Genomic DNA, 11,624 nt, shown 5'->3' with positions numbered 1-11,624 from the left:
TTCTGTGAGAACGCGGCTGGCCGGGGCTGTAAGCGGTGCTGCTGTCAGCGAAAGCCGCCCCGCGAGGCGGTGAGTGGCGCTGTGGGGCCCTGGGGGCCCCGTGGGCACTCTCACGCTGCTGGGGTAACCCTGCCTGCCCCGCTCAGGGCCGGCCTCCCGGCCTTTGTAAGCCCGTGCCTCAAAGCTGGGCAGGCATATACTTACTGAAGAATGCCCTGTGAGTGCTGCGTTGTCGGGCAGCGGATTCTGTGTTTGTGAAATGGTTTTGCTTGGCAGATTTGATGAAAAGGAGAACGTATCAAACTGTATCCAACTGAAGACTTCAGTTATTAAAGGTATTAAGAACCAACTGATAGACCAATTTCCTGTTATTGAACCATGGCTAAACCAAATTATGCCAAAGAAAGACCCTGTCAAAATAGTAAGATGGTAAGTTTCTTTTTCTTTAACCTCTGTTTCCAACGTGCTTGGGTTGCTTCGTGTACATGTTTACTTTCTATGGGAGAATGGCCCAGGGGTTTTAAGAAGCATACGTCCATTCTTGTAGATAGCAGTGCATGTTATAACTGAGCCAGAAATTCTGTGTGTGCTCATCATGCTGTTGAAAGCGTGCTTGTAGGGTGCTGGGGGAAAATGAGAATGCCTGGTGGCAAACATCTGACCTGTATGGTGACTCGCTTGGGATTACCTTGTTGTGGAAGGAAAGCATTCAGCTTTTATGGCTTCAGAAAATCAAACTTGTTTAAATAGCTTCCAAGTTGTTTTTATTACTACTACTGATTTTGGATTTCCATATATTGTTTGGTTTACTTTTTTAATAGAGGATAGGATTTTTTTGCTGGCTTTTGTGACCAGCTGTCTGTTTGTCTGTCTGCAGAACTTTTAAGGAGAGGGAATAGCATGAAGCCATTATTGAAGAAGAAAGCATCTGATAATTTTAGTTTTAAATTTTCCTGATAATTGACTGCCTTAATTATCCTCAGTTGCCAAGATAGACCAGAATACGTGATGCATTTAATTTACAAAAGAGCTAAGCAGTTATTAAAGTTACATTTCTTTTATCTTGCAGTCATGAACATATAGAAATCCTCACTGTGAATGGAGAATTGCTGTTCTTCAGACAAAGAGAAGGGATTTTTTACCCAACGCTAAGGTTACTTCACAAGTGTAAGTTCCCTGAGGAGGGTGGTGGTGGGAGCAGAGGGGGGAGTGTGGGAATCAAGCAGACTTCTGTACAACTGAGTATTTATGTAGTGCACATGCACGTTACAGATCTTAAAGATGCATTCTGCATTTCCAGCTGCACTTGCATTGCTGTCTCAGGTATCTCTGTGGCTTGTTTTCTCCAGAATAAATGTAATTCTCTATGTTAAGTAATCTGACCTTTGATTTTTAGGTATTATGTTGCAGAATTCTTGTGGGGCTTTGTGCAGAGTGATTTTTATTGGAGCCTACATTTCTTGTTGTTAATCCTGTTACTCTATCTGTTGTTTCAAGCCTTTTTTTTTTTTTTTTAAACCCCTCTTGCTGCCTTAAAATACTTGTAGGTTCTTACTGCAAAAGTAGTCTTTAACCAGCAGTTCAACGATGCAATTGATGCTCATCTCCTTCTAGAATTTACACTGCATGGTTTTTACTTCTTAAATTATAATACTTTGCATTACTTTATCTCTGCTCTTACTGTTCTGCTCCATTCTGTTACTGCTTTGGATGGCTTTGGCTGTCCATAAAATGTTGATCTGGATTTGAAAACCATGTTTGAACAACCGTGTGCTGTTGCACAAACTTGGAGAATACCTTTGAGAGCTGACATTCAATGAACTTTGTCTGCCTTTGCATATTTTGTCCTGTTACTTCTGAAGTGTTTATTTCTAGAGTCACTTCAGTGATGGTTTTCTTTGGGGAAGCTTGGTATAGTTTTTATAAGGGCTGTGTGCACATGCAGGAAGGATAGGCCTGTGTTTGGTTCTGAGATTCCCAGCCTTTGGTTCTCAGAACAAAGATTTAATCAGGAAAAACAGTAGCTGTGTTTTTTCAGGACAGTGCTGCCCAGCAGGAGTGCTACTAATTATTTCTAACTTCCTGCCTATGCAGCACATTATGCACCTAATTCCCCCAGCTTGGTAATGAATGATTCATATTGTTATCTTAATGTATTAATTGTAATGCTGTATCTTTCCCCTCTTAGATCCATTTATTCTACCACATCAGCAGGTTGATAAAGGAGCCATTAAATTTGTACTAAGTGGAGCTAATATAATGTGTCCTGGCCTGACATCTCCTGGAGCAAAACTTTACCCTGCTGCTGCTGACACTGTTGTTGTATCCTTCTTTAATTAGGAATTACTTCTTGCTGAGTTAAATTTGTATGTGTATGTTCAGTTGGTCACAAACTTAATTACTTTGGTGTTGAATATTATTTTGTGGAATAACTAGTAACTTGAGAAGATTTGCCAAGCTTTGAATGTTATTTGGAAAGATTCAGGTTGTTCTTAATTCTTTTTTCCTGTTGTGATGTTTCAGAGCCACCCCAAAATTAACTGTTCTTGCTCTGCTCGGTTAGGTGGGAAATAGGAACTCCTGGTGTTAGGCAGAACGAGATGAAGTACAAACTAATTTTTTGCCCTGCCTCCTTAAAACAATTATCTCCTTTAGTTATAGAAGAACACAGTTCATTTCTGAGGGAATGAATGCATTACTGAGAAAGGAACTAGATGATTATTGTGGTCCTTTTCAACCCGGGCTGTTCTGTGGTTCTATGATCAGAGCACCTCTCCTATGAAGAAAGGTTGAGGGAACTGGGTTTATTTAGCTTGGGAGAGAAGGCTCCGGGGAGACCTCATTGTGGCCTTCTAACATTTGAAAGGAGCGTATTTTATGAGGGTGGATGGTGATAGGACAAGGGGAATGGTCTTAAACTGACACGGGGAGGTTTAGGTTAGATGTTAGGAGGAAGTTTTTCACACAGAGGGTGGTGAGGCACTGGAACAGGTTCCCCAAGGAGGTTGTGCATGCCCCAAACCTGGAGGCATTCAAGGCCAGGCTGGATGTGGCTCTGGGCAGCCTGGTCTGGTGGTTGGCGACCTGCACATAGCAGGGGGTTGGAACTAGATGATCATTGTGGTCCCACCATTCTATGATTCTATCAAATTCAGCATCAATGCCAACCTCTACAGCTGTTGTTGCTATTCAGATGTGATTGGAGAAGATGCACACTCAGTATTACACGCTGACAAGCTTTGAGAAGGGTGTCTGATTCCATTATCTTCTAGATTTCTTCAGATAAGCCTCTGTTCTTCTGTGCAGTGTGATGTAAAATGGCCCCATGTGTAGCTGCAGCATTTTTCCAAAACGGGAGAGACTGACCAGTGTTAGGTGTAAAGAGAAATCTGGAGAGTGGTGTTGGGAGATTGTTTTGTAATTGTTATTTGAAGTTCATAAATATGTGCTTCACATTCTGTGCACTGTGATTCAGCTGTTAATTTTGCTTACCTTCAAGAGCCAGTGCCCTACAATTACTGAAGGGCCAAAAGTTCAACTGGGGAGTTTGATGCTTTTTTCTGTAAAGTGATTTCCTCCAATTTCTTGTTACTGCTTTTACTTTTTAGAAATAACTCTAAAAAAAACAAACAAAAACCACGCTGTTTTCCTTAGTGGTAATTTTTAGGCAATAATGGCAGAGGGAAAACAACATGCATTATGCGTGGGAGTCATGAAGATGTCAGCTGATGACATGTAAGTGTTGTAAAAAATGAAGTCTAGCTTTTCCCATATTGTAATTTCTTTTTTAGTTTGTAATTTAAGCTCTACTGTCAAGGTTATTGAATCACTGTTGCAATGTGTTTCTTTTATGTGTAGCATTTATTTAAACTTTCATTTTTTTGATTAACATTAAGCTGGGAGAAGGAGGCAAGGAGTGTCTTTCCTAGTAATTTATTCACCAAATGGAGTCAAAAAAGTTACTTTATGTGAATATAGATTTTTAAGACAAACAACTTCAGTGGTGTCTCTGAATGTCAATATTTCTTATGCTCCGATAGTACTTTCTCAGAGATTTTGCTGAACAAAGAAATACCTCTGAGTATTTTCTGCCTGTGCTGGGCAAGAGATGGCATTTGGATCTGAGCAGGCTGAAATTGTTCAAGTGATTTTATTTATTTATTTTCACGTAAGGGCAGCAGAAACTGAAATCCTGCTGGTACTCGGCTGACGAGCTGGTCTCTTTTTTCTCTATTTTTTTTTTTTTTTGCCTTGGACCCACATGCAGCATTCCTGTCTAAAATCCTTGTAGCTAAGCTTCTTGTGAGTTACAGAGATCTGATTGGGGGTAAACAATGGGTGAAATGAAAAGGAGGCATAACATTGAAAAGAATGTAGATCATTCTTAGCATTCTGATAATCCAGAATTAGGAGATGATACTTTTTTGTCATCTTAATTTCTGTGACGTCTTGCAGCGTGATGATTTTGCAGCCATCTTACAAAGCAGCCCACGCAAGTCTGGGCTGCTTCGGTTCCAGCCCCACCCAGCTGTAGTGTGGGTGACAAAGCTGGTTCTGATGAAAACAAATCACTCTTTTTGTGGGGATAGTTCTCAGCTGGATTGTCATCTTCTGTACTGTGTCACTGTGCTGCTACAAGCAGTAATGAAAACGCAGGGGGAAGGTGGGGTGTGTTCCAATGAACAGGGGTAGAATGGCCCTACAGCAGCCTGGATCTGTACTTGGTGGATAATTACTTCTCTGAATTATTTGTGGTGCCTTTGATGGACTCGAGGAAAAGGTTGAGAGAAGATGTAACTACCTATGTCCCATCCTACATCTGCAGAGATCTGCTGTGATCATTGAAAGCCTAGGTATTCCTAATCCTGACTTCAAATTCACTTGAATATTGTATTCCTGTGGGAAGTAACATAAACTGGAGAGGAAAAGGAAATGATGTTGCTCTGTGCAGCTATGTGCTGTTTTCTGTGATAGTGTCTAAAACAGAAAACTGAGAAACAGTTACTATTTAGATCATTTTACATTACAATACATGATGCATTAGTGGAATTAACACAGAGGTATTTTCCTTCTTGATTCCCAGGGGATTTAAACTTTTCTGCCCTGGAATGATTAGTTTTGTCTTGTTCGTTGTGATAAAAATTAGATCTTTTTTCCATGGAATTCACCAACTGGAAAGAAAGATGAGCACAAAACCAATGCAGATGTACAAAACCACCATTTTTAAGAGCTCACTTGACTCCCATTATATAGGAAAAATCTGTATATAAAATGCTGCAAGTCCTTGTCACGTTCTTTTAGGATTTGTAGTCCTTTATTAATAGGTAGCTGTCTTGCAACTAGAAGCAAAGCAGCTCACCTGCATTTGATTCTGTGACAGACTTGGAAGCATGAGGTCAAATTCTGTATTCTGTATCCTGTGTTTCCTGTCAGCCCATCCTGCACTTACAGGCACAGTTTGTACTTCCAGTGTGGTGTTTTGCACTGCCCTAACATTAACCAAACACTTCTGTGCTTTTGTTCTTCAACAGTGAGAAGGTCAACAAAGGGATTGGTATTGAAAATATCCACTATTTAAATGATGGTCTTTGGCATATGAAGACATACAAGTGAAACAAAAGGAACTGTGTTACTCCAAGGGAATGCACTTAGATTAAATGTGGACTGCTTTGTAATTCCTCGTTTTTAATGTGACTGAATGTACAAATTATTTTGTTCTGTGGCAATGCTAAATAAAACAAGTGAATGCAAAAGTACTGATAGGCTACTATAGTTTTCTAGATTTCTTTTTATTACAGTTTTTAATTGGTTTGTCTTAAACCCAAGTCTTCAGTCACTGAAGGTATCTGGTGGGAAAGATCCTGCATGGACTGTGAGTAAAATTTCAAAGGAAAAGGAGGAAAAAGCCAAGGAATGTTTACATTTTTGTGCTCCTCTAAAGCAGTAATGTAAACTGTATGTGAACTATAATTAGTATAGTTTCTAAAACCTCCAAAACGCTTCAGAATTTTTTGCTTCTGATTTAACATCTCACTGGCCTATCTGTTTATTGAATGTGGAAATATGTGTTTTTTTTTTTTTTAAACTTTATTTATTAACAGCATTAACTTTAGTATTTTACTTCAGGAACACTTCTTTTGAAGAAGCATTTATCTATAGGATTAAAGAACATAAAGTCATATGTGGACTATAAATTCTTCTATCTTAGATCATAACTTAAGAATATATATATAAGCTCAAATTTTCAACTTACCTGATATCGCTCTCCTTACAGTGGCATTTACAGCAGTGGTAGTCATACTCCAAATGCAGTACGTGCCAGTTGGTGCCTGATGCACTGCTCCCCGTTTGCACCTTACTTTAGGAGCAGAAATAAAATCACTAACAAAGGCACGATAGCAAAACGTAGCTCTAGAGCCAAGTGGAGCTTCAGAAAGGATCAAAGGGACTTCTGGAACTGCTACACAGGTACACCTGCACAGGTGGTTATAGAGCACTGTTTGTCTGAGTAATCCACCGCTTTGTTCAGTGACTGCATACCCAAAGCTGTGTCTATGGAAAAACAGACTGTGCCATGGAATTATTTAATAAACTAAGAAAACATTAAGGTCTACTGTTCATAACTCTGTCTCTGGAAGTATTTATTAATATTTTAAGTCTCTTTTCTAACACTTGTATTTTACTAATGGTAGGGTGTTGCCCTCTGCCTTGCCCTCAGGCCCAGCGCCCAGCATTCTGTGCCCCGCGCCGCGCCTGGTCCATCCTCCCTTTGTCCACACCAATACAATGTGAGGCAGAACGGCGTTCATTGGTAGCGCTCATTTGCTTACACATACACCGCGTGTCCCCGCCCATATGCATGCGCAGCCGCCTTTTGCCAACGTCACATAGCAGGAAGGGGGCATAGGGAGGGGCCCTGTCACGTTGCAACCGACACTTCGCATATCGCCTAATACAACATCTCCCCCTCCCCATGCCCAAAAAGCCTTGCCCCCTTACAGCGTGACGGCAAGCTAACTAAAAATATCATTCTATAATGCCTCACGAATCCTATGATATTCCATACGCTGCCTAAAGGCATCGAGTATCTTTTCAAGGCAGCTGCTAACGCATCGTATAAAGCATGGGATAATCATAAGCAGAATCAAAACTGCAATCAGCGCCAAGAAAAATCCTTCGGCCACAGGGATTAGCCATGAGCCCCAATTGCCAAAAAGGTTGCGCAGCCAGTCCGACAATGGATCGTTCTGTATCATTATCCTCCCGGTGTGTGCCTTCAGCCATTGTAATCTCTTATGTATAGACTCTGAATGGTCACTCAAATTGAAACAGCACATTCCTTTAAAGTCTTGACATCCGTGACCCTGGGCCAAAAGCAAAAAATTTATGGCAGCCCTATTTTGGACAACCGCCTGCCTCATTCCGTCGACATCTGTTGTGAGTTCTGCCAAAAGGTCTGATGTTTCATTGGCTTGCTTCACTGCCCAGCACGCCAACCGCTCGATCTCCTTGAGCGCATGCGTCGTCCCAAAAAACGGAAGTACGGACGCAAAGATGCGCGCCATAAGCCCCCAGAATCTCACTTCATCCCCGCACTCGGGGCCTAACGTCTGCAGTGACCGCCTTCTTCGCACGGTTTTGGAGCCATTATTACTTATACTGGCCAGTGTTGTACGATTAATGGTCAGTACCGAAAGTCTCCCTATATAGCATGGGCCCCCTAAAGCATTCTGGGGGATGCCCTGCCAAGCACGGTCCCCACAAATAAGGAATAGGCCCGGGGGTAACGCCTTGGCGGTGTCATTATTCCAGAGTACCGGAGGATCAAGTGGCATCGAGCCGAAACAACAGCCGTCCCTCGAGCGTACGCAGGGGGGTGAGGTCCTATTTTTGCCATTTGGAAGCGTGAAGTTATGAGAAGTTCCATTAGCAAACCAGATCGCTGACCCGTAGCTGCAATTGTTGGTAGTTACCCTTGTCATTATACTTCATTGGGGCAGAAAACCCACAGTAGCTCCCCCATTGCTTGTAAGCGGGGTTGTATGGGTTGACCAGCACAAATCGTTTGGTCACGTTGCGCTTAATATCCCAATAAGGGTTGTTTGGGCCCAAAATGTACCGCAGGGCATCTCTTCGTACACCCGGTATATGCCAATGCCCAAATGATATGCAGGCGGCTGGGAACATCTAATTGTTAGCCGAGGTCCATGTCTCATTCCCCACCTCTTGGGACCCCAGTATGTCTAATTCAGGGGGATCCCAAGTAAGGGATACATTGAGGGTCTTAAGCAGACACTGGGTTATTTCCGCCCGGTCTTTAACCTCTTGTCTGATTACGCTCATAAATGTCTTGTTGACCCTTTTAAAACACGCATTATTTCCCCCGTATTCCTCCCATTGAGGATGTCTGATATCGGGATACCCTATTAGGCAGGTGCGAAAAGGAGAGCTCGTCGTTTGCAGACTGAGGCAGAAATCCTTCTGCCCCGTTCTGTTGGCCCACTCTACCCATACATCAAGTGGCTGTGGGATATGGTGAGCCCCTTCTATCCCACCGATTATGTCCAATAAAATAATACAGAGACACAACCCCAAGATTCCAATATTACTTCTCGTTGGCAGCAACAACTGTTTGTCGGACTCTTCACCCCTTGTTAGACCCCCAGAGCGAGAGGACTCCAGCCCCGAATTGCCAAGCATCATTCCCCTGAAGCAACTGGGGACGCAAGGTGCAGCAGCCAAGCCAGATCTTTCAGACGAAGGGCGCCTGGGCTTCCCGAGGAGCAGATCCTGTAAATAAAATCACTCATGGCCTAATCAGTCTCTGCTAGTGTCTGGTCAAACTTTCCTAGAGGGAATCCAAAGGATCTTTCCTGATTCCTGGTGTTTGATTGCAGCAAACCCACGACCCCACACCAGTAAGGACCACTCTCTTTCCCAGGAACCATTATCTGACTTAATTTTTACTGGGGGTCCTTCGCTCAATATTTTTGGTTGCCAATGTTTTTGGATTGGAGTCCGGTTATTCTCTCCTCGCTCAAAATGATTCAATGCGAATATCGCCCGAGCCAGGATTTCTGTTTGCCGGCTTATTGGAATCCTGCCCATGTGTCCCTCCCCCTCCCCAAGGACACTAATCTTGTCCTAGAGGAAGCGGTTAGCTCTTTCAATAATAGCTTGGCCCTGTGAGTTGCCAGGAATCCCCGTAATGTGCAAGATTCCCCATTGCAATAGCCACTCCTGGGTTGACCGTGATACAAAGCAAGACCCATTGTCAGTCTTGATTTGGTGCGGCATTCCAAGCGCCGCTATAGCTGTTGCCCAATGGTGCTGCGCTGCAGAGGAGTTAGTGTGTGCGTGTTGGGTGGCGACAGTGACAAAGGAGGACGTGTCGGTAGTAACTGCAAGCCACTGTCTCGGTGCCATGCGAGGTTCTAAGGTAAAATCCGTTTGCCAAATTTCCAATGGGGCAAGACCGCGGGGGTTGACCCCTGCTCCAATGGTGGGTGCTGAGTTACAGTGCGAGCAAGCTTGAACAACTTCACGCGCTAGCAGTAGTGGGATCGAGCAGGCGTGAGCCAGTGCCTGCGCTCCTATATGCAGGGTGGAGTGGAGATCGCACGCCGTCTGCAAGGTTAAGACCTGCGTCCCTGCTAATCTGTCCGCGATCGCATTTCCCATAGTAAAAAACCCTGGTACTTCGGAGTGGCTGCGAACGTGAAGTACAGCCACAGGTGTGGACCTGGCCGCAAGAGCGTCCTCCAAGAGGGAGGCCGCAGTCGTGCTCGGCAGTCCCTCTTTTCCCATTCGGATCAGGAGTCTGATGACAAAGGCAGAGTCTGTCACAACATTGCAAGGTGTATGGGGCCACAGAGCTAGGGCCATCGTGACCGCCTTGGCCTCTAACATTTGGACGCTGACCAACCTATCAACTAATACCCGGGACTGCCACCTGCTATCGGGGCTCCTCCAGACAACTGCCCCTTGACCTGTGGCAGAGGAGGCGTCCGTGAACACAGTCGGTCCCTCCAATGGGGTATCCAGCACTCTAAGTTTCAAGGAGACCCAAAGTGGCTTAGCTAGGTCGAAGATAGGTAGTGAATCAGAATAGACAATCTTGCCATTGAAATCTTAAAGAGCAATCAGGATCTCCTCGGGGAGAGGCTGGGTAGCCTTGAAGGCACTTGGCAGATATATGAGATCAAGTTCCCTTCCCAGGGCTCTAACGGCCGCAAGCCTGATCTTCCGAAGCATAAGGGCTAACTGCTCGAGCCATGGAGTAAAGGCCCTAACAGGCTGTATTGAGAAAACCCACCAAAGGGGTCGCGGCTTAGAGCTCAAGGCATGCCCCAAAATCACCGCAGTTCCCTCCTCGCATCTTGTGACTGCCCCCTCCAATGGCAGGTCTGGTTTCCATCGGGCGAGGACATTAGAGGTGCAGGTCTGCAGGATTTCCTTCCAGGCTGCATCCATCTCTGGGGTCCACAACCTCTCTTCCTTAGGATTGGACCCCTTGAGCCCTTCATAGAAGGGCTTCATCAATCGCGGAGGAATGCCTGTGGCACTCGAACCCATTGTATTGCCCCGACCAGTTTCTGCAGATCCCATAGGGTGTTGACACAGGGTCTTATGTTCAACCCCTCAGGGGCCACCCCTGAGGGGCCAAACTGATACCCCAGAAACTCAATCCTTGGCCCCTTTTGGATCTTTTATGGGGAGATGACGAAACCCGCGGTCGTCAGGGCAGCCGTAACTAGCTCTTCCAATTTCAGCAGTTCGACCTCGTGTGGGGCGGCAAGCAACAGATCGTCCATATAATGGATGAGCTTGCAATTGGGTAACGATTGCCTAACGGGTTCTATTACTTCTCCCACCACAATTTGACATATGGTGGGGGAGCACGTCATGCCCTGTGGGAGTACCTTCCAATGGTATCTCTCCACTGGCCCGATTGTTTAGAGTTGGCACGGTAAATGCAAAGGCCTCTCGGTCCCGCACCGCAAGGGGGATAGAAAAGAAGCAATCCTTGAGGTCGATGACCATCAAGGGCCATCCCTCCGGTATAGCCAAGAGCAAAGGACCACCCTGTTGGACAGGGCCGAAGGGGATAAGCTGGGCATTAACTGTGCGGAGGTCATGTAGGAGTCGAAATGATCCCGATGATTTTTGGATTACGAAGACAGGAGTATTCCAACGGCTAAGTGATAGCTCCAAGTGGCCTAATTGAAACTCTCGTTGTACCAATCGTTTAAGCGCTGCTAGTTTGCCAGAAGGGAGAGACCACTGATCTACCCAAACAGGATGAGCGCCCCGTTTCCAGCGCAAGGGGACCGCATGTCACACCCCCAATTGGTAGACAGTGGCCCTAGTCATAAATTTGTAATGCGCGCCCCGAGCCCGTCGAGGAAATCCCTCCCCAAGAGGGTCCCTGGCACCGGGCCCACCAACGGCCTCATGGGCACCGGCCTCTCTGGCGTACCATCCCTGTTTACGACCGTAATTTCCACCGGAAACGCTCTGCAGTCGCTCAAGAGCTCCGCCGCCCCTAACTCCTCCCTTATCTTTTCCCAATCCGTAAATGGGGCTCTCCCTCTGTCCGTTAGACACTCCCATTCACCCTGATG

The 11,624-nt window shown here is 45.0% G+C and overlaps 2 protein-coding genes across 2 annotated transcripts in view; one reads left to right on the top strand and one right to left on the bottom strand.

Moving 5' to 3' along the window:
- MCTS1 (MCTS1 re-initiation and release factor) lies at positions 1 to 5,768 on the top strand. The gene is made up of 5 exons (XM_003208462.4): positions 1 to 429; positions 1,070 to 1,167; positions 2,189 to 2,322; positions 3,668 to 3,735; positions 5,532 to 5,768. Exons 1-5 carry the CDS (start codon positions 260 to 262, stop codon positions 5,611 to 5,613), a joined length of 552 nt encoding a protein of 183 aa, XP_003208510.1. The 5' UTR covers positions 1 to 259; the 3' UTR covers positions 5,614 to 5,768.
- An 856-nt stretch (positions 5,769 to 6,624) lies between these two features.
- LOC109369105 overlaps positions 6,625 to 11,624 on the bottom strand; it is a 6,483-nt gene continuing 1,483 nt past the window's right edge. The window contains exon 2 of the mRNA XM_019618302.2: positions 6,625 to 8,790. Coding sequence (XP_019473847.1) covers positions 7,032 to 7,982 — 951 coding nt within the window. The 5' untranslated portion in view covers positions 7,983 to 8,790 and the 3' untranslated portion in view covers positions 6,625 to 7,031. The remainder of the gene's footprint in view (positions 8,791 to 11,624) is intronic.

The sequence above is a fragment of the Meleagris gallopavo genome, chromosome 9, assembly GCF_000146605.3.
Source record: "Meleagris gallopavo isolate NT-WF06-2002-E0010 breed Aviagen turkey brand Nicholas breeding stock chromosome 9, Turkey_5.1, whole genome shotgun sequence".
Classification (NCBI taxonomy): Eukaryota; Metazoa; Chordata; class Aves; order Galliformes; family Phasianidae; genus Meleagris; species Meleagris gallopavo.
This window is presented reverse-complemented; position numbering and strand designations above follow the sequence as displayed.